Source organism: Entelurus aequoreus, linkage group LG09 (genome assembly GCF_033978785.1).
Source record: "Entelurus aequoreus isolate RoL-2023_Sb linkage group LG09, RoL_Eaeq_v1.1, whole genome shotgun sequence".
Lineage (NCBI taxonomy): Eukaryota > Metazoa > Chordata > Actinopteri > Syngnathiformes > Syngnathidae > Entelurus > Entelurus aequoreus.
In genome coordinates this window covers 32,851,010-32,874,902 of record NC_084739.1, presented here as the reverse complement: position 1 = coordinate 32,874,902, position 23,893 = coordinate 32,851,010, and the positions used below count along the sequence as shown (strand labels likewise).

General features: G+C 38.9%; 1 protein-coding gene across 4 annotated transcripts in view; it reads right to left on the bottom strand.

Moving 5' to 3' along the window:
* The window catches only part of LOC133657362 (arginyl-tRNA--protein transferase 1), a 97,957-nt gene extending 74,421 nt beyond the window's left edge, over positions 1–23,536 (bottom strand). For 3 of the 4 annotated variants that reach the window (XM_062058610.1, XM_062058612.1, XM_062058613.1), the window contains exons 1-6: positions 23,359–23,536; positions 14,166–14,229; positions 13,996–14,058; positions 13,797–13,903; positions 13,498–13,719; positions 297–511 (exon numbers count right to left, since the gene is read on the bottom strand). In XM_062058610.1, the coding sequence (XP_061914594.1) occupies positions 297–511; positions 13,498–13,719; positions 13,797–13,903; positions 13,996–14,058; positions 14,166–14,229; positions 23,359–23,458 (771 nt within the window). In that variant the 5' untranslated portion in view covers positions 23,459–23,536. The remainder of the gene's footprint in view (positions 1–296; positions 512–13,497; positions 13,720–13,796; positions 13,904–13,995; positions 14,059–14,165; positions 14,230–23,358) is intronic. The other variant, XM_062058614.1, reaches the window with a different exon arrangement.
* Positions 23,537–23,893: the final 357 nt, after the last annotated feature.

Genomic DNA, 23,893 nt, shown 5'->3' with positions numbered 1-23,893 from the left:
TAGAGAACATGAAAATGAACTTTGGTAGGGAAGTAGAAGTGATGTGGGAGCTGTGGTTGTAATCATCATCAGTGGGGTAATATAACTCTTTGTGGAGTTTCAGCTATTCAATTGGAAGAAAAACAGGGACTTAGGTGTTTTTCTACACTGCTTTGGCCAGCTCGCCTCAACACACAAACATGGTGAAAGCTAAGAATCTTGGAAGAGAGAAATAACAACTCTTTGACTCCTTCCAACAGGCTAATGTTTATTTCATGTCACTATAATGGGGAGAACCAAAACCACCTATGGCTTACCTCAAGGCAATGAGACGAGTTGTCTGCAAATGTCTCAGTGAGGAAATCTTCCAAAGCTTTGGGCTGGTTGGTCGGGGTAGAAGGAGGAGAGCTAGTGGTCAAAGTGGCGGAAACCCCAACAATGCTATGTTTCAACTGCTCCTTCTGATGACGCCGCTCTTTCCTCAAGTCTTTGGCCTTCCGACATGGGGGTCGGTTGGGATCTGATCCTATACCTGCATGTCATACATAATGAAGAGATTGTCATAAAAAAAATAAGATGGAGGTGTACCTACTCTCAAATATTCTCATAAGTACAGGGCAAACATTATGTCTGTGGATTTACATGGAAAAAACATCCACAATCTTGATTAAATAAGGTAGTTTGATTCACAGCAAACATCACCAAATTTAACAACTTCTGTGGCAATGTGGTCTTGTCTCAGCCCCTCCCTTACCCCACACCTCCCTTCTGCTCTTCCTTTCGCCACCACCATCTCTTGGGACTTTTGCCAAGCCCCCCAGCTCTCCTGGCTTCCCATGTCAACAGTTTATACGCCCACATCCTGTTTGGAGTAATAAGGAAACAAGGCCATTTCCTGCTTGTCAATATGCCAGACGCTACCATCAGCTCACTTTCTACCTTTCTCCTCCATTAGCATGTGAGAGGGAAACCCCATCTTGACAAGATACTATTTCTTAATTTAGATCGCTTCTGTTCTGTGGTTTTAGATGCAGCGAGACTATCTAGTCTAACTTATTAACCACCGCCCTGAGATCGGTAGGTTGGAGTTCAAATCCCAGCCGAGTCATACCAAAGACTATAAAAATGGGACCCATAACCTCCCTGCTTGGCACTCAGCAACAAAGGGTTGGAGTTGGGGGTTAAATCACCAAAATGATTCCCGGGCGCGGCGCCGCTGCTGCCCACTGCTCCCCAAGGGGATGGGACAAATGCAGAGGACAAATTTCGCCACATCTAGTGTGTGTGTGACAATCATTGGTACTTTAATCTTAATAATGGTGTTTGCATCCAAAATATTTTCTATTAACATTGACTAAAATCCTACTAGAGCAATGCTATCATTCTAGTTTAAACAACTTCAGTGACATAAAGCTGCAATGCGCCATGTGGATTTATAGCTCAGTTTAGTGGTTGTCCTCAACAGACAGTACACTGGGGTGCAATAGGTATAATGGTCTAGATTCTGGACTGTGTTAATCACACTGCCTCAGCCATCATCCCACCTCAGGTACTGCTGAGGACTACACACACAATCACATGCAGGATTACGTTTGACAGATCATTTCCTGTGACAGACACATCTCCCACTCCAGCAGTTAGCACTTCATAAAGCTATGACACTGTCCCTGGCTCTAAAAGCACAACTCCAAAGCAGTGCTCAGAGTAAAAGTGGGACTATTGCTGTGATTATTTCATTGTGTCACAAATCACATAAATGTTTTTTTCCTATATTTAAGGGGGAGAAACAATATTAACCATTTTAACATAATGTTATAAACTTATGGGTTAACATCACTTTGGGGGCTCAGTCAAATTTAGAAACGAGTATCGAAAAAGGTTAAAGAAGAACGCTGATTGGGCCTCCAAAAAGCGAAAAAAAGATGTGCTCTTTGGAAAAGGTACACAAATACAACAAAACTGCAAAATAAACAAGGCACTTTCTTGAACTGAATGTGAAAATAGTATTTTAAAAAGCACCAACTGTAAGATTGTCGAGTAAAAATGTTGTGGTTTGCTATGGCACCGCAGCCCAAAATATACAAATGTAGTTAAAACATGTATGGAAAAACACATTAATCAAAAATCCCTAGATCCACATAAGTTTTTGATTATGTGGGTACAAATCTGCAGGAATCAATACCGGTCATGGCAACTGCAGTTTAAACTGAAGGATCATATATACACTTAGGACAATTGGGAGTAACTTCAGGCATGTGAGCACCCTTTGAGGAAAAAAGAGAGGAAAACTGACGAAAAAAAGAGGAACATTTCAATTGGTACTAACTGCTGCTACGCAAGCCCTGAAAGAAAATTAGGAAAATCAAGGCTACATTTCCTGCAATTTGGTGCATTTCTACACTATACATTACCTTTAGATTTATTCTCATATACCAACCTGTTTTGGCTGTCTTTTTGACACTTACATGTCCCATATAATGTACCACAGAATGTTTGTTTTTTTAATAGATAATCTACTAACATTGTTATCATTGAAAATGTAATGTCAAATTATATGTATAACATGCATGCAAAGAACTCAGAAAATGTTTTCCATTTGGCAACTCTATCCTATAGCTGCACCACCTTTGGTAATATGCTTCCGGTGGTGTGACCTCTGTTTAAATCCGTCACTTCAAAAATATACCTTCCCATTGGCTACTAATAAATGCTGTAGAACTACATCTGGTTCGGAAATAACAGTGTTTGGATTGTAATCATCCAAATATGATTAGCAGCAAAGTAGAAAGCTATCAACGTTGTGGCTCGGGGAGCTTCACAGTCAACTACAAGTCAGCTAGCTGGATGATGCCAACTATGTTAAGGGCTTGTTTCGGCAGCCCTCAGTCTCCCTGTCCTGCAATTCACTGCAGCATGTAGGCAAGAGGAACAGCAAGTACCTGAGGCTGAGGCCAGTGTTCAACACATTTTATTTATATCCTTTGTTTTGATATTGTAGTGGGTTTACATAAATCACCAACAAAACTTTTATTATTGATAGAGTTGTAGTCGGATGGATTTTCACGGGACACATTTCCGGTGTTGTGTGTTGTTGCGCTGAGAAGCCAAGGATGTATAGATATTGCTCGATTGCTGATAAGAAAACAGTCTGAATGTCATTAAAACAATTAGCTCAATCTTTTGAAGCTCCGCCTTTGACTCCTGTCCTTACACACTACAATATTATATGAATAAAAACACGGGAAGTGATATTTTGACATGAAAATGAATGATTAAAAACGCAGATTTCCCCGTTTTTGCGGACATTTCACATACATGTAACTTACTTTTTGTGTTTTAATATTGTGCATCCGGAACGTATTCACGCTTCATTTTTTTCCACATTTTATCTATCATCACTCAGTGGCCTAGTGGTTAGAGTGTCCGCCCTGAGATCGGTAGGTTGTGAGTTCAAACCCCGGCCGAGTTATACCAAAGACTATAAAAGTGGGACCCATTACCTCCCTGCTTGGCACTCAGCATCAAGGGTTGGAATTGGGGGTTAAATCACCAAAAATGATTCCCGGGCACGGCACCGCTGCTGCCCACTGCTCCCCTCACCTCCCAGGGGGTGATCAAGGGGATGGGTCAAATGCAGAGGACAAATTTCACCACACCTAGTGTGTGTGTGACAATCATTGGTACTTTAACTTAACTTTAAAGGCCTACTGAAACATACTACTACCGACCACGCAGTCTGATAGTTTATATATCAATGATGAAATCTTAACATTGCAACACATGCCAATACGGCCGGGTTAACTAATAAAGTGACTTTTAAAACTTCCCGGGAAATATCCGGCTGAAACGTCGCGGTATGATGACGTATGTGCGTGACGAAGTCCGAGTAACGGAAGTTATGGTACCCCGTAGAATCCTATACAAAAAGCTCTGTTTTCATTTCATAATTCCACAGTATTCTGGACATCTTTTGCAAATTGTTTAATGAACAATGAAGGCTGCAAAGAAGACAGTTGTAGGTGGGATCGGTGTATTAGCAGCGGACTACAGCAACACAACCAGGAGGACTTTGTTGGAGCGCTAGCCGCGCTAGCCGCCGACCTCACCTTGACTTCCTACGTCTCCGGGCCGCCAAACGCATCGGGTGAAGTCCTTCGTCCTTCTGCCGATCGCTGGAACGCAGGTGAGCACGGGTGTTGATGAGTAGATGAGGGCTGGCTGGCGTAGGTGGAGAGCTAATGTTTTTAGCATAGCTCTGTGAGGTCCCGTTGCTAAGTTAGCTTCAATGGCGTCGTTAGCACAGCATTGTTAACCTTCGCCAGCCTGGAAAGCATTAACCGTGTATTTACATGTCCACGGTTTAATAGTATTGTTGATTTTCTATCTATCCTTCCAGTCAGGGCTTTATTTTTTTGTTTCTATATGCAGTTAAAGCACGATGCTATCACGTTAGCTCGTAGCTTAAGCATTTCGCCGATGTATTGTCGTGGAGATAAAAGGCACTGAATGTCCATTTCGCGTTCTCGACTCTCATTTTCAAGAGGATATAGTATCCCAGGTGGTTTAAAATACAAATCCGTGATCCACAATAAAAAAAGGAGAGTGTGGAATCCAATGAGCCAGCTTGTACCTAAGTTACGGTCAGAGCGAAAAAAAGATACGTCCATCACTGTCTCTCAAGTCCTTCACTGTAACGTTCCTCATCTACGAATCTTTCATCCTCGCTCAAATTAATGGGGTAATTATCACTTTCTCGGTCCGAATCTCTCTCGCTCCATTGTAAACAATGGGGAATTGTGAGGAATACTAGCTCCTGTGACGTCACGCTACTTCCGGTACAGGCAAGGCTTTTTTTTATCAGCGAGCAAAAGTTGCGAACTTTATCGCCGATTTTCTCTACTAAATCCCTTCAGCAAAAATATGGCAATATTGCGAAATGATCAAGTATGACACATAGAATGGATCTGCTATTCCCGTTTAAATAAAAAAAAATCATTTCAGTAGGCCTTTAACTTATGATACAGCTTGATTTCAAAATGGAATAAATGTATTTGTGTCCTCAAACTTCTACACAAAAAACCCCATCATGCCAGTTCAAAAACATTTGTTTTAGATTTTTGTAAAGTTTTTCAAAAATAAAAAATTAAGAAATCACATGTACTATAGAGGTGCAACGATACATTTGTCTGCAAAATGTTGAAAATTAATAATTGATACAATTATATGCATTAAATGCTAAAAATGCCACTTCGGACGGCGTGGCGAAGTTGGTAGAGTGGCTGTGCCAGCAATCGGAGTGTTGCTGGTTACTGGGGTTCAATTCCCACCTTCTACCTTCCTAGTCACGTCTGTTGTGTCCTTGGGCAAGACACTTCACCCTTTGCCTCTGATGGCTGCTGGTTAGCGCCTTGCATGGCAGCTCCCGCCATCAGTGTGTGAATGTGTGTGTGAATGGGTAAATGTGGAAATAGTGTCAAAGCGCTTTGAGTACCTTGAAGGTAGAAAAGCGCTATACAAGTATAACCCATTTATCATTTATTTATCATTTAATAATCAATAATCATTACATAATATCAGTGTGCAGCTTTTTCAACACATCACAAAATGCTAGTTTCTTTTTCGAGCATGTTAGTTTTGTTGTTTTTATCGTTTGTTATTGCTATTTTAATCGCCTTTTTTTTTAAAACATATACTTGTTGTATTTTGCACTTTTCCTGTCCTTACATTCAAATGGACAACAGTTTAATAGTTATTAAAATATTACAACAGCCTAAAAGGCAGCATAGTTACGGTATAAATACAAATTTATGAACAAATTAGTTAGTAGTTAGTAAGCACATGCTTTAAAATTTCTCAAGCTGAATTTAAAAGTTGATGTCTAAATTATAGCCAGTGAAAATGTGTATGCTTTTTAATCCGACTCGTCGACGAATCGGTAAGATAGTCGATGACTAGCGACAAAATTTTCTCATGTACATAAGTATTTACAGCCTTTGCCATGAAGCTCGAAATTGAGATCAAGTGCATATAACTGATCATCCTTGTGATGTTCTTACAGCTAAATTGGAGTAAATGTAGTTGTTTGGACATGATTTAGAAAGGTACTCCCTTGACAGTGAATGGCAGAGCACAAATCAAGCATGAAGTTGAAGTGACCTCTAAAACAGTATTGTCTCGAGGCACAAATCTGCGGAAGTGTACAGAAAAAGATATTTGAAGGTCCCAATGAGCACAGTGGCCTCCATCATCCGTAAATGGAAGAAGTTTGGAACCACCAGGACTCTTCCTCGAGCGGAGCAATCGGGAGAAGTCAGGGTGGTGACCCAGAACTACAGCATTTCTATGTGGAGAGAGGAAAACCTTCCAGAAGGACAACTCTCTCTGCTGCAATCCACCAATCAGGCCTGTATTGGTTGGCCCGACAAAAGCCATTCTTTAGTAAAAAGCACATGGCAGCCCGCCTTGAGTTTGCCAAAACGCACCCGAAAGACTCTCAGACGATGAGAAACAAATTTGGTCTGAAACAAATTTATCTGGTCTGATGAGAAAAAGATTGAACTCTTTGACAAGAATGCCAGGCGTTAGGTTTGGAGGAAACCAGGCATCACTCATCATCAGGCCAATACCATCCCTACAGTGAAGCATGGTGGTGGCAGCATCATGCTGTGGGGATGTTTTTTAGCGACAGGAACTGGGAAACTAGTCAGGATAGAGGGAAAGGTGAATGCAGCAGAGGCATCCTGAATGAAAACCTGCTCCAGAGCATTCTTGAACTCAGACTGGGGCAACGGTATATCTTTCAGCAGGACAACAAACCTAAGCACACAGCCAAGATAAAGGAATGGCTTCAGGATAACTTTGTAAATGTCCTTGAGTGGCCCAGCTTGAGCTAAGACTTGAATCTGATTGTATATTACTGGAAAGATCTGAAATAGTCTGTGCACCAATGTTTCCCATCCAACCTGATGGAGATTGAGAGGTGCTGCTAAGAGGAATGGGCAAAGAGGAATAGGCAAAACTGCCCAAAGATAGGTGTGCTAAGCTTGTGGCATTGTATTCGTAATGACTGTAATTGTTGCCAAAGGTGCATCAACAACGTATTAAGCAAAGGCTGTGGATACTTATTTACAAAAAAAAATCACACTGTCATTATGTGATATTGTTGAGGGCAAAGTATATGTACTCCATTTTGGAATAAAGCTGTAACATGACAAAATGTGGAAAAAGTGAAGCGCTGTGAATACTTCCCGGATGCAGTGTAACTCTCGTATGTTACATTTTATTCTGATGTGTCTGTTGTATCTAAAAAAAGAAGCAATATTTGTGGCATCACAAAAACAAAAAATTATGCACTGCCACCAAAGCACAAAATCGAGGTCGATCCCAAATTTTTGGACTGACCTATTTACTTGTAAAGTTGCAGGGACTGTTCGCCATAATAAGAACAACTGTCATGGAGCATATTTGTATACTGCAGTCGAAAAATGTTGGTGTGTATGAGCAAATCATCAAATTGTTTAATTTATCAAGGAGGTGCATTAGTGTGAGTCATGGAAAGTAGATCCCAGTAGAGTTCCATTTACTGAAAGTTGTACAAGCTTGAACTAATTGGGCAGACAGCACTTACAGAAACATCAGCATGGGTAATTCCGATTAATCTAATTTGCCCAAAACATATTTGGTCATTTACAAAACCCAATACCAGTGAAGTTGGAACGTTGTGTAAATCATAAATAAAAACAGAATATAATGGTTTGCAAATCCTTTTCAACTTATATTCAATTGAATATACTGCAAAGACAAGATATGTAATGTTCGAACTCAGAAACTTCTTTTTTTTGCAAATAATCATTAACTTAAAATTTAATGGCAGCAACACATTGCAAAAAAGTTGGCACAGGGGCATTTTTACCACTGTTACATGGCCTTTTCTTTTAACAACACTCAGTAAACGTTTGGGAACTGAAGAGACCAATTTTTGAAGCTTTTCAGGTTTAATTATTTCCCATTCTTGCTTGATGTACAGCTTAAAGGCCTACTGAAATGAATTGTTTTTATTTAAACGGGGATAGCAGATCTATTCTATGTGTCATACTTGATCATTTCGCGATATTGCCATATTTTTGCTGAAAGGATTTAGTATAGAACAACGACGATAAAGATCGCAACTTTTGGTATCTGATAAAAAAAGGCTTGCCCCTACCGGAAGTAGCGTGACGTAGTCAATTGAACATATACGCAAAGTTCCCTATTGTTTACAATGATGGCCGCATGAAGTGAGAGAGATTCGGACAGAGAAAGCGACAATTTCCCCATTAATTTGAGCGAGGATGAAAGATTTGTGGATGAGTAAAGTGCAAGTGAAGGACTAGTGGGGAGTTGAAGCTATTCAGATAGGGAAGATGCTGTGAGAGCCGGGGGTGACCTGATATTCAGCTGGGAATGACTACAACAGTAAATAAACACAAGACATATATATACTCTATTAGCCACAACACAACCAGGCTTATATTTAATATGCCACAAATTAATCCTGCATAAAAACACCTACGTGTTTGTTATGCTAGCTCCTAGCTCCATAGAACGCGCCAATACAATTCAAACACCTGATCAACACACACAATCACTCAGCCCAAAAGACCGTTCACCTAACCCAAGGTTCATAAAGCTTATATATTTTTAAAAAGTTACGTACGTGACGCGCACATACGGTCAAGCTATCAAATGTTTAGCAGCCAAGGCTGCATACTCACGGTACCTGATATTCAGCTGGGAATGACTACAACAGTATATAAACACAAGACATATATATACTCTATTAGCCACAACACAACCAGGCTTATATTTAATATGCCACAAATTAATCCTGCATAAAAACACCTATGTGTTTGTTATGCTAGCTCCTAGCTCCTCTGCTAGCTCCTAGCTCCATAGAACACGCCAATACAATTCAAACACCTGATCAACACACACAATCACTCAGCCCAAAAGACAGTTCACCTAACCCAATGTTCATAAAGCTTATATATTTTTAAAAAGTAACGTACGTGACGCGCACATACGGTCAAGCTATCAAATGTTTAGCAGCCAAGGCTGCATACTCACGGTACCTGGTATTCAGCTGGGAATGACTAAAACAGTAAATAAACACAAGACATATATATACTCTATTAGCCACAACACAACCAGGCTTATATTTAATATGACACAAATTAATCCTGCATAAAAACACCTACGTCTTTGTTATGCTAACTCCTAGCTCCTATGCTAGCTCCTAGCTCCATAGAACATGCCAATACAATTCAAACACCTGATCAACACACACAATCACTCAGCCCAAAAGACCGTTCACCTAACCCAAGGTTCATAAAGCTTATATATTTTTAAAAAAGTTACGTACATACGCAAAAAAAAAGTTGCGCACATACGGTCAAGCGATCAAATGTTTAGAAGCCAAAGCTGCATACTCACGGTAGCACCTCTGCATCTTTGTCATCCAAATCAAAGTAATCCTGGTAAGAGTCTGTGTTGTCCCAGTTCTCTACAGGCGTCTGTGTATCGAAGTCAAAAGTCCTCCTGGTTAGAGTCTCTGTTATCCGAGTTCTTCCATCTTGACTTTATCTTTCGTGAATGTAAACAAAGACGCGCCGGCTGTGTACTGTTGTTGCTGACTTCGTTCGAAAAATACGTCCGTTTCGCACCGACAACTTTCTTCTTTGCTTGCTCAGCTTCTTTCTCCATAATGCAATGAACATAATTGCAACAGATTCACGAACACAGATGTCCAGAATACTGTGGAATTATGAAATGAAAACAGAGCTTTTTTGTATTGTATTCAATGGGGAAGGCATACCTCTGTTCCCCGGGCTACGTCACGCGCATACGTCATCCTCAGAGGCGTTTCGAACCGGAAGTATAGCGGCAAATTTAAAATGTCACTTTATAAGTTAACCCGGCCGTATTGGCATGTGTTATAATGTTAAGATTTCATCATTGATATATAAACTATCAGACTGCGTGGTCGGTAGTAGTGGGTTTCAGTAGGCCTTTAAGTTGTTCAACAGTCCGGGGTCTACGTTGTCGTATTTTACGCTTCATAATGCACCACATATTTTCAATGGGAGACAGGTCTGGACTACAGGCAGGCCAGTCTAATACCCGCACTCTTTTACTACAAAGCCACGCTGTTGTAACACATGCAGAATGTAGCTTGGCATTGTCTTGCTGAAATAAGCAGGGGCGTCCATGAAAAACACGCTGCTGGGATGGCAACATATGTTGCTCCAAAAGCTGTATGTACCTTTCAGCATTAATGGTGCCTTCACAGATGTAAGTTACCCATGCCTTGGGTACTAATACACTCCCATACCATCACAAATGCTGGCTTTTGAATTTTGCGCCTATAACAGTCCGGATGGTTCTTTTCCTCTTTGGTCCTGAGGACACAATGTCGACAGTTTCAAAAAACAATTTGAAATGTGGACACAGAACACTTTTCCACTTTGCATCAGTCCTTCTTTGATGAGCTCGGCCCTGGCGTTTCTGGGTGTTGTTGATAAATGGCTTTCGCTTTGCATAGTAGAGTTTTAACTTGCACTTACAGATGTAGCGACAAACTGTAGTTACTGACAGTGGTTTTCTGAAGTGCTCCTGAGTCCATGTGGTGATATCCTTTACACACTGATGTCGGTTTTTGATGCAATATCGCCTGAGGGATTGAAGGTCACCGGCATTCAATGTTGCTTTTTGGCACTGCCCCTTATGTGCAGTGATTTCTGCAGATTCTCTGAACCCTTTGATGACATTATGGACCATAAATGGTGAAATCCCTAAATTCCTTGCAATAGGTCGTTGAGAAATGTTGTTCTTAAACTGGTTCGACAATTTGCTCACGCATTTGTTCACAAAGTGGTGACCCTCGCCCCATCCTTGTTTGTGAATGACTGAGCATTTCATGGAAGCTGCTTTTATACCCAATCATGACACCCACCTGTTCCCAATGAGCCTGTTCACCTGTGGGATGTTCCAAATAAGTGTTTGATGAGCATTCCTCAACTTTCTCAGTCTTTTATGCCACTTGTGCCAGTTTTTGTAAAACATGTTGCAGGCATCAAATTCCAAATGAGCTAGTATTTGCAAAAAATAAAGTTTACCAGCTCGAACGTTCAGTATCTGGTCTTTGCAGTGTATTCAATTGAATATAGGTTAAAAAGGATTTGCAAATCATTGTATTCTGTTTTTATTTACGATTTACACCACGTGCCAACTTCACTGGTTTTGGATTTTGTAATAGAGAGTAACGTTTTCAATCCTCTTAAAGTGTGAGGCTAACCATGCTCACAGTTTACTTGGCCATCTTTTGCACTTTGTTTTCTGGCAAATACATTTCTACGATTGACCAGCCTAGAAGCTCTTGTTTTGTCAATTTACATTTCGGGAGCACTTGTCATACTTCCCTATCTACATATACCATCATGAAGATGTGCAGCTGCGCACACGTTCAAGTTAAACTAATGTAAACACTCCTGTAACAAAGTTAGCTGAAAGACATCTCACTGAGGGTGTCTGTTAAAAGTATAGCGGCGACGTAGACTGGAACATATTCATGCTATGTTTATGTCTGCAAACGCGTCAGCAAGATTAAATTACATGCAGGCAGCAATGTACAGTGTATTTTTGCACTACAATTTGTGAGGTCTGAACTTAGTCTTACTTCATGGTTAAGCATGAATGAATGTAATGAAAGTGATTGATGGCTAAAATACAAACAACTGGAAGTACTATTTCCTGTGCCTAATGGGATTTTCAAGTTTGTTATCACTTCCCTTTGAATGTGATTGGCTGAGAACAGCCTTTAAAGTTTAAGGAAAGCCTAACCAGTTTTACAGCATGAGAATCACAATCCCTTTGTAAGGTGAGAACTGGAGTTTTTCGCTTTTTTATGCATTGTAATTGGTAATATACAACGCCCATAAAACCCTCTAAAAACATCCAAAAAACAAAAAACAATTTACATGACATCTACATGTCATGTCATTTACATATCATGAACTGCATATTAACCAAGTAATAGCAACATTGTTAGTGATTCGTTTGCGCCCACTTTGTTTTTACCTTACTAGTAAGGATGGCGATTAATTCATCATCTAAATCATCATCTGTGCTGAAAGATACAAACATCCAATCAGTCAACATCTCAGTGAGAGCAGAGATTGTACAGTTAGTGATTGTTTTGTTTTATTATGTTATTAGATTGTATTTCTTCTTTAGCCCTTAGCATTAGTGCTACATGATGCTTAGTGTTTCATTAGAGCGAAATATGCTTATTCCCCAGCTTTTAAACTTGTAACTCATCCTCCTTATATTCAGGCTCAAAAACATAAGGTTGTGGATCATCATTTGTCCCAAAGTAGTAATCGTTGCCGGCTCTCATAAAGTCCACCATGATTAGTAGTAGTTATTGAAGGAAATAGCGAACGTTGGGAAGTGTCTGTGAAATCAATGTGCCGCCGTGATGCTCAAAATGACCAAAACACATAAGTATTAAATGTTATCATGAATTTACCTGTTACTACATTACATCAATACTTACAGCATGTGATGTATATTAAACAGAGGTTTTCAGATTATTTTTAGAGCACTTCATAGGCGGAATATATCAAAGTATCTGCATTGTTAGCCATCTTTTGCTAGTGTTTATTTAAAAGTTAGAAAGCATTATAAGATTTGTGTTCTTGTCTTACACAAGGATTATGAATGTTAGGCAAAATTTCAAAAAGAGTGCAGTACCCCTTTAACACTGTGCCCCTCTGGCATGCTGATGTGCTACAAGTACACATTTTTTGATATGGATGGAATATGTGACATTGTATTTTTGGTTGAAAGAAATTAGAGTACTTTAAGGGTACCATGATATGTCCCTTTCAGGTGAAATAACTACGTGACTAATAAAGTTAGGACATCAACACACTGAAGCCTGACAATAATAAAAAACAAATAATTTAGGTCACGCTATGTAGTTTCCACTAGGGCTGTCAAAATTAATGAGTTAACTCATGTGATTAATCACAAAAAAATGCAATGCAATTTACCGTACAAGATTTTTTACCTTAACCGTGATCGGATAAATATATAAGTCAGTGCAAAAATGAGTGAGGTGACACCGACTGGTGTCACCTCACTCATGGTGATGTGTTTTGGAGTGATGTGCTCACTCCAAAACACAGCCTGAAAGAACTTTAGAAAAAACTGTTACCAAGCTTTGTGCAAATAAATGACATGCATACAAGTAAAACCTTTAAAAACGTTCCTGGAGTACATTTTGACAATAAAATTACATTTGTGTACAAATATTGGGATCTTTTCTTAGGCAAATTTTAATTACGCAAGCAAGTAATCAACTGTGATTAATTATGATTAATCCAAATACCAAAATATGATTAATCCAATTAAAATATTAACAACCATTTGACAGCACTAGTTTCCACACATCATGCTATGATTTGCCAGAGTTCTTACCAGGTTTAGGAGCTGGAGTCGTTCTTCTATCTAAGACAGAGCCTGGATCTTTTCTGGGTAGTTCTGACCCAGTGGGTGTGGTGTCTGCTTCATTCCTCTTAACTACTATGATAGCCGGACACTCCAGTGCTTCCTTTTGAATGTCCGTAATAGCAGACTTTGGCATTTTTATACTCGGTTCTCGTGCACCTGATTCTTCACACACTGAGTCCATTGGTCCCCCTACAAAGTAAAAAATAAGGAGAATGAACATTTGAAAAACAAAAACATATTCCTGTATATTTTATTATAATACTCACCAGATTCACCGGGTCCTTTTGGTAATTCTCCTTTAGAAAGAAATTTAATCATCTTCTTCAATATTTTCTTATGGGATTTGGAAGGCTGGAATTTCACAGGATCACATCTTGATGGGGAGCACAGGGTAGAAGCTGCAGTTAAAATGCTTCCAAGCAAATACCAGTGAAAAGGTTTGTCATTCATGTTCGAAAATCATACCTGATAGTATACTGTGGACAGCAGGTCTTGTTCAATATAGGCTTGTAAACATATTTTCCACTTCTATGAAATGAAAAAACTAATTTAGTTCACAGTAAAAATATGCAATTGGGCTGAAATAATTAAACTAATTGATCGGTGGGTCAAAAGCAGACAAAAACACTTGGTACCTTCTCCATCCTCTGTCTATGAGGTCTTGATAGTCTTGAACTGTCATGGCATGAGACCACATACCTGAGGAATAGAATATTATTACAAACAAGATATAGTAGTCAAAAAACTGTAGAATAATTGATTCAATGCGATCTAATTTTATAAATGACAATTTTTTTCTATCTCACTTATTTATTAATGAGCTGCATCATTCACCTTCCTGCCAAGGTGGTGGTGGTATCGTTCATCAGCTCCTAATCCACTTTTCTTTCGGTTTGTCATTGAATGTACTGTCAAGTGAGCGAGTGTGTCACGTAAGCATTGAAAATAGATGTTTTTTCTCCTCTTATCCATTCTCCTCCTTATTTCCTTAGCAGAGACTCACACACCTAGCAAAACATAGCTAATGCTAACTAGAACGCAAAGTTTGTTCCAAAGAAAAGAACAGTGCTATTACCGGTAGTTGTTTGGTTTTGCGGCAATAGGCGTAGAACCAATGTCAGCACGTTTCAAAGTTTGTTTAAAAAGGCAGCGTCACAAAAAACTTATTACAGCATCTGAAAAAACAGTCTTTCAGCCGAGTACGGGAAATGCAACTCTTTACGAGCAAACAAGACCTCAACAACAAACAAACTCCAGCTAAAAAGCATCTTACTGTGGTGTATTTATTTAAACAAGGTACCACGATAAGAAAGAAGCACAGTGGAGAATGATTACTGAAACAGTCACTCACTACGTTTCTATGCACTAAATTAGTCTGATTACTCAAATAGTTATTTTTTTGGGGATTTTCACTCCTACGTGTAAAGTCCAAGTGTCTATACACACTCTCAAATGCGGCTATTGGTTATCTGCCATGTGCCTCCTGTACACTGGGATACGCTTATTTAATTTTAGCACGGATGACTGAATTACTTTCCCGGTTGACCTATGACAGGGGTCGGCAACCTTTACCACTCAAAGAGCCATTTTGGCAAGTTTCACAAATTAAAGATAGTAATGGGAGCCACAAAAAAATTTCTAAAATTTAAAATGAAAACGCCGCATACAAAGCTTAAATGCTTTGTGCTATGTTAACCAGGGGTCTCCGACACACGCACCAGCACGCACTTTAATGTGGAAATTTGATGTTATACTTGCCAATCCTCTCATTTATCCCGGGAGACTCCCGAATATCAGAGCGTGATGACACTGCAATTAGCACCCTCTGCGGTCTGCCCTAACAGTGTACCTGCTCGACCACATGTAGAATGCAGCTTCAGTTTGCTCACGTAATTGACAGCAAGGCTACTACCTCAGCAGCCACACATCTTACACTGACGGTACCAATACCCAGAATCCCATGCAGCCCTAACTCTTCCGCTCAACCAACGCACGGAAGGGGGGGGGGGGGGTTGATGTGTGGGGGGATTTGGTGGTAGCGGGGGTGTATAATGTAGACCGGAAGAGTTAGGGCTGCATGGGATTCTGGGTAATGGTTGTGTTGTGTTTATGTTGTGTTACGGTGGGATGTTCTCCAGAAATGTATTTTTCATTCTTTTTTGGTGTGGGTTCACAGTGTGGCGCATATTTGTAACGCAACAATGTTAAAGTTGTTTGATATGGCTACCGTCAGTGTAAGCTGTGTGGCTGATGAGTAAGTATGCCTTGCTGTCCCCTGTGTGTGCAAGGAATAACAACATGCGGCTGGGACTGGCACGCTATATGTAAATGCTATAGAGGACAATTACTGCAGTGCAATTAGGGCACGCCCTTTATTTAGTAATTAGAGTGTAAATAGGATTATTTTTTCCCTGGGAGTAATCTATGAGAGACACTGAGATCCATAAATCTCCTGAGAAAATCGGGGGGGTCGGCATGTATGTAGCTGAGCCGCATCAGAGTGGTCAAGGAGCCGCATGCGGCTCCGGAGCCGCGGGTTGCCGACCCCTGACCTATGACATCACATTAGGATTTGCGGATCCTTATAACTTGTTTTAACTGACCTCCGCTGTAATATCAATCAATCAAAGTTTATTTGCACAGTAAGTAATATTGGCACAGATTACAAATATTACGTCTCTAATGGCTATGCTGATGATAAATAACAGACAGCATCAAAAAATTATCTTGATTGCGCTACGGATTGTGCTACCAACAAGAATGTATCAGGTCGGATGCAAAGAAAGGTGGCGGAAGAGATTTTCGAACGAAAATCATGGAAACAAAACTTTTAAATGTCTCAAAGTTCATTCAAAAGGTTTTGTGGCTTGATGGAAGGAGTTTGAAATCCAAAGAAATAGACTCTACGTACCCCGACTAATATCCGGAGGAAGGTTGCTATTGTTCTGGACTATCTCGCCCGTTGTGCGGTAAGTGAATCAGTTGGCTTGCACAAATGCAGCATGAAGAGGTTTGTGTATGTTTTATAATTCACCTTTAATATACCTGCTTCATAATCTTTCATCTCATTCGTATTTTGTTCAGGAGTCTGAATTAAGTCGGCATTTGACGTTTCCTTCGTTACCTTCTTAAATACATCGGTTTCTTTTTTTCTACCATTGATGCACTTCAAAATTATATGTTCTTTTAATTTGTGAAGCAAATAAACAGTCTACTCTTCACTACAATTTTTGCTGTTTTTATTGAATGGTATCTGCTTCCGGGTTGTATCCCGCACGTTGAGACTGATGCATGCGCGATACGAAGGGTCCCGTCTGGACGCACACACTCCCTCGAGAGATCTGGTTTTCAATTGCATAATCCAAGTGTGTTAGTCCAATTTTTCAAAAACCAAACACGATCAGATTAAGGTGTTTCCATGGGTTGCAGAAGGCTTATTTAGAGCCGAACTATTTAATAAATGATAAATGATAAATGGGTTATACTTGTATAGCGCTTTTCTACCTTCAAGGTACTCAAAGCGCTTTGACAGTATTTCCACATTCACCCATTCACACACACATTCACACACTGATGGCGGGAGCTGCCATGCAAGGCGCTAACCAGCAGCCATCAGGAGCAAGGGTGAAGTGTCTTGCCCAAGGACACAACGGACGTGACTAGGATGGTAGAAGGTGGGGATTGAACCCCAGTAACCAGCAACCCTCCGATTACTGGCACGGCCACTCTACCAACTTCGCCACGCCGCCCCTTTGAGAAATCGGACTCATTTACTTACTAAAACTATAGTCTTCTCAATGTTTTACTTGATTATTTATTAGCATACAATGTACAATACTATATTTTATTTACAGAAATATTTTATTCAAGACAAGAGTTTTAAGTTTGCACTTTACTAAACTAAACTAAAACTGAACTGGCTACAAAGTCAACAAAAACAGAATGCTGGACGACAGCAAAGACTTACTGTGGAGCAAAGACGGCATCCACAATGTACAGCCGAACATGACATGACAATCAATGTCCCCACAAAGAAGGATAAAAACAACTGAAATATTTTAGATTGCTAAAACAAAGTAGATGTGGGAAATATCGCTCAAAGGAAGACATGAAACTGCTACAGGAAAATACCAAAAAAGAGAAAAATCCACCAAAATAGGAGCGCAAGACAAGAACTAAAACACTACACACAGGAAAACAGCAAAAAACTAAAAATAAGTCACGGCATGATGTGACAGGTCATGACAGTACACCTGCTTTGAGACAGGAGCTATATTGATGCATGGTTGGTTATGGTTTAAAGTCATATCCAACAGTTGCGACTTTTTACTGTGAACTGAGTTTCGATTTTTAATGATTTCTGCTGGTGGTGTGCCTCCGGATTTTTTCAACGCAAAAAATGTGCCTTGGCTCAAAAAAGGTTGAAAAACATAGAGCCTCACTGTGCTGACCAGTGCACATTCCATTTCACATCAGGAAGTAAGTGGTGTTCATAACATCATCCAAGTCTCCTGTCCATCATAATTCCACAAACACAACGCAGAGCCCAGGAGGCTTGGACTAGTGACAATTCCAGTGTATTCAGCAGGGGTTACACATGCTCATGTTGATGATTACTGCAATAACAACACACAGGCCCCCAATGATTAAAAACAAAAGTCGTAGTCCTAGGAATATTTTAGCTACACATCTACATTCCCAAAATAAACCTTGAAACTTACCAAGCAACTCAGTCCCAGAAATGGACCCAACAATAAATTAACTTTGAACACTAGGGGTGTAACGATTAATCAATATTGATTAAAATTCCTTAGATTCAACTACATCGGTCTTTGCTCTGCAAATTTGTCTTTCGGAAGATATGTATCGATCCAACATTGTTTTAAAAAAAGATTGATCGATTTTATCGATACTAGAAAAAGGAAAATATTGTATATGAAGTTTAACATTCTTAATGATGAGGCCGCTAAACTTTATTCAAGTCAGACTGCCCATTTGTGGCATCATCTCCATCAGTCAGCAAAACAAAAATGGCGGATAGCTCCAGTGGCTGAGAAAAGTCACAACAAATGCAATTGACAAGACAATATCATAAATCACAACAACTTTCAGGTACAGAATGATTGCAAAAGCCACAAGAAATAAAAACGCTGCAGCACAATTTTAAGCTACAAAGGATGTGACGGACATGACAAAAGTGACAGCTGAGCAAATAACAGCGATGGACCAACTTCCTGAACATAGTGTATTAGTATTGTTAAAACAAATGTATGACCAAAAAAGTGGTCCCACTTACTTTTTCAACTGCGTTCATTACACAGTTTTTAACGTTCCGTCTCAGAAAGTCTGAGTGTGGGAAAAGGTCTGCTGTCACTTAAGTTCCGTCTTTGTATTGACGTGGTTTGGCTTATACTTTAGTTGTTGCATTATGGCTTCAAGTTATTCTGTTGTGGCGTTTGTATTTGTAGTGACTTTTCTCTATCGTAGCTGTTTATTAAAACGAGAGTAGTAGCAGGTCAAACCACCCCTCATTTAACTTGGAGATTTGGTTGCACTTAACTTTTTTTCAATGACTTATTTTGTTTTTGTATTATTTCTATGTCAAAAAACAACAGTAGAAGTAGCAGGTAAACCTACTGTTGATTCAAACTGAAGAAATGTTGGTTGCACTATATCTTTGATATTAATATTGTATTATTTTATGTTAAAAAAAAACCTAAGCAAAAGCAGCAGGTAAATATACTGTTAAAATATCTGTTACTGTACTTTTATTAAAAAAATTATTGACTGCTGAAAATGTGAGCAGAAAAGGTTTCCTCTTGTTAATTCAACCTCAAGTGCTGGTTGCCCTTAATTCAAATAATGTGGGAATGCATTGGCTATTAATTGTTATTTACTTGCTTGTGTGTAGGCATACTTCATTTATACCCAATTCCCTTTCAAGAAATAACAGAAATATAGGAAACTTCACCTGTAGTGTCTAATATCAAGTATTTTCTTCACAGTCACACTTGTTTTTTCTTTTTTGCCAAAAGATTATTGAATCGATTTCAACTCACTGAATCGTTTTGGATCGTATCAGTCTAAAAAAAAATAGTGTCTGAATTGTATCAGCATCCACAAATTCTCAGTGTTGGCGCTAGGAATTTTCAAAATGGGGTCGAAGGGACCCAATCAAGTCATAAAAATGGGGTCCCACAGTAAATTTTTGGGGTCCCACTTTTTTGTAACACTTTTGAAAACAAATGATAAATGTATGCATTATACTGTTATATCTCACATTCTATATTGTGTTTTGGAAAAAGGTTGTCATAAACGTTACTTAATTCATAAGAAAAATAATACAAAAGAAAACACATTTTTATGCATATGTAAATTTATTAAGTTTTAAACATTGATTCACGTTCTTCTTTCGTTCATGGATCTCAACTTCACCGCTGCCGGTATTGTTTTCTATATTTTCATTTAATAAGTTATAGATGTATTTATTTCAGTATAAAAATGTAAACATTTTTTTGCTTCGGTCATGAAATTATGATAATCGTGTGCCAGGGCATACATGCAAATGACATATTTAATAGATTATTCTCACCTGGATGTAGATCATCAGTCGTTTAAAAACCGCCACATCTACACTTTCATGGCAAATAATGCCAACAAACTTAGAATTTTGCAAGTTACTTTCAATGTCATTTAATACAGTAGCACTCAATGCCTCAAGCATTTCGTCTCTGGTTCGTTATGGCCGTAAGCTGTGTGTTCCCTTTTAAGAATGGCAATATGTGGGGTGAGTGACGTGTGTAAGTGAGTGGGCAAGTTAGGAGAGGTAGCGCTAGCATGTTCAGGAGTGTTAATAACATGGTGGATGTCCGCTTGGTTTTGTGGAAAACATAAATAAAGAGTTGTAACAAATCGACGGCCCCGTCATTCCGACCAAAGAGCGGAACTGTAGGGACCCACTGCCGGGTAAAGTGGAGTGTGTTACCCCCAACAACATATCGGCCCTGGAGGGAACGTCTCCCCTGCGCTCCTCGACCACTGTCAAGGAGCCAACAAGCAGGAAAGGTGTAACATGATGTTTCTTGGTGCCTGGTGAGGCTGGATCTTTGAAAATCAGTGCACCTAGTCATAAAAGTGTTCTTTTTCTTAGCCTGTTTACATGGCGTGCAAAACATCTTTCCATCTTCATAAGTGACCTATTTGCTGAAAAGTGGCTCCTGAAGCTATTTTTCATTGAAGTTTCGCTTCTTGGGTTTATTGCTCGCCATGACGAAAACAATAACACGCGGGAGTCCTAATACCGGAAATGCATTATTTTTAATTGATCAAACTTTCAGCGAATCAAAATTTAAGAAATTGTACCGGAAAGTTCATTAGTTTGAAGTCGACCAAAAAAAGCGTAATAAACTGGGATGGAAATTTGACTCGGCAAATATAAACAAAACACCAGCGGAAAGCGATAATGGATAAAAAAACAAGTAAACCGGAATTTTGACCCGCAGAAGGCAGGGTTGGTAAAAAAAAAAAAAAGAATCCGCGTCCGGCCTTCCGGAAATGCGCGTCCTTTCTGATTTAAATGCGTAAAAATACACACAAAGTGCGTTAACGCCAACAATGAATTCTGAATCAAATCCCAATTGTTGTAAAAACTAATGATTACACCCCTATTGAACACACACACTTGTCCAATAAAGAGGGCAAAGACTTCCCCGTCAGGGCTAATTTCTTGCCCTTGACTGACTGACAGATGCATTAGCAGGAGTGAGACCAACGCTGTAACATTTACTCGTCTAATCTAATTAAATAAATCCTCCAGTTGACCCGAGCCTCGGCTGTTCAACAAAAGAACCGGATATGTACTCATGACATACATTGCACTTGTCCTTTACCACTTCTTAAGGAGGCAAGCTGAGGTTTTGAAACCTTTCTTAAAACCTCTACCTGATCGGAACCAAAATTGATCCCCAGCAACTCTTCGAAGCATCAAACAGGTTTATATGTGGTTATAGTGTATATATATTTTTCATTCTGTTTTGCACACTCTTGGAGTCAACATGTGCATAGTGTACATGACTATGCACACTATGTATTTTTTGTATATATTGTTTTTTCAAATCACCTGACATGTATACTAGGGCTGTGAACCTTTGGGTGTCCCACGATTCATTTCAATATCGATTCTTGGGGTCACGATTCGATTCAAAATCTTTTTTTTTTTTTAAATTCAACACGATTCTCGATTCAAAAACGATTTTTTCCTGATTCAAAACGATTCTCTATTCATTCAATACATAGGATTTCAGCAGGATCTACCCCAGTCTGCTGACATGCAAGCAGAGTAGTAGATTTTTGTAAAAAGCTTTTATAATTGTAAAGGACAATGTTTTATCAACTGATTGCAATAATGTAAATTTGTTTTAACTATTAAATGAACCAAAAATATGACTTATTTTATTTTTGTAAAAATATTGGACACAGTGTGTTGTCAAGCTTATGAGATGTGATGCAAGTGTAAGCCACTGTGACACTATTGTTCTTTTTTTTTTTAATATATAAATGTCTAATGATAATGTCAATGAGGGATTTTTAATCACTGCTATGTTGAAATTGTAACTAATATTGATACTGTTGTTGAAAATATTCATTTTTGTTTTACTACTTTTGGTTTGTTCTGTGTCGTGTTTGTGTCTCCTCTCAATTTATTGTTGTTCTGAGTGTTGCTGGGTCGGGTTTGGTTTTGGAATTGGATTGCATTGTTATGGTATTGCTGTGTATTATATTGTTGGATTGATTAATAAAAAAAAATAAAAAATAAAATTCAATATAAATAAATAAAACAAATTAATGAATCGCACAATGCGAGAATCACGATTTGAATTCGAATTGATTTTTTCCCACACCCCTAATGTATAAAGTGTACATATACATAATTTATACATTTTTTAACATATTTTTTTATATACATGTTACAGGTTATATATATTTTATTATTGAACGTATGAAATGTGATGAATATTTAATGGACAACAATGGATTGATTGATTGATTGAGACTGTTATTAGTAGGTTGCACAGTGAAGTACATATTCCGTACAATTGACCACTAAATGGTAACACCCGAATAAGTTTTTCAACTTGTTTAAGTCGGGGTCCACTTGAATTGATTCATGATACAGATATATACTATCAGATATATACTATCATCATAATACAGTCATCACACAAGATAATCACATTGAATTTTTTACATTATTTACAATTGGAAACAAGCTTTTGGCTTTTTGTGCCATCCATTTGCCTTTTTAAAGCATTACATGGATTCAATTCTTTAAGATGTCAATAAACTTCTCAATCAATTAATCTTCTCCATTACACAGCAGTGGCAAACAGTTTGACGAGTGCCGCATGGGCGGGCACAGCCTTGTTTTCATAGTCTGCACTGTCCTGCAAAAGGTACTTCGCCATGGCTTGACGCTAGTTACCTACACAGCAGTCATCTATCTTCTAATGGAGCAGTGTTAGTCATGAGAAAACAAGCAAAACTCACTAACAAATCTGTAACACTGACTCAAATTAATGGACGCGCTACAATCTCTTTTGTAGCAAGTTTTCCTTGTCCGAAACTTGGAGCGATCAGTTAAATGCCAATAGAATAACCTGATGATTCTGCACACATGTTCAGTGGCCATGCAGCAGATATAAGACACATTAGCACCTCCAACACTGTATAGGCTGACAGGAAGAGCTAGTTGCTTAGCATACTTGCATGCTAACCAACCATCATGGTTCACAGCGACTAGCTTTTGCTATGCTGCTAATAGACACTTACCGTGAGAAAAGTTTCCCTTCTCGTTTTTACAGTAACCGCATCGATAACCGTCATCCCCACCGAAATATTCTACAATAGAGTAAGAACTGTTTGCTGCCATGTTTGGTAAGGAACAGGACAACAGTCAAGTGTGTGTTGAGGAGAGCCACCCGGCCGGAAGTGGAACAGTGCAAAAAAAACAAAAAGATTGAAACATGGGGAATGAACACATATGTCTAAGCTTGTAAATACATTTGTAGATGTATTTTTTCACACTGTTGATGTGCTTGCTGTGTTTGTGTAGCACTGTCATGACCTAGGAAAATACACACTTGTGGTATTTTTTAACACAAACGTGTTGCTAAAGTCCAAATAATTGTGACGTCATTAATACGCAAATGAAGGATGTTTACATGTTACATAACATAATCCCCCTGAGAACTAACATCTTCTGCAGTGGACATTTTACAAATGGACAGTTACAATTTTGGGGGGGAAAATGTTATTAATGTCGACAAAATACAGTACACATTTAATGACAGTATATTTACTGAAT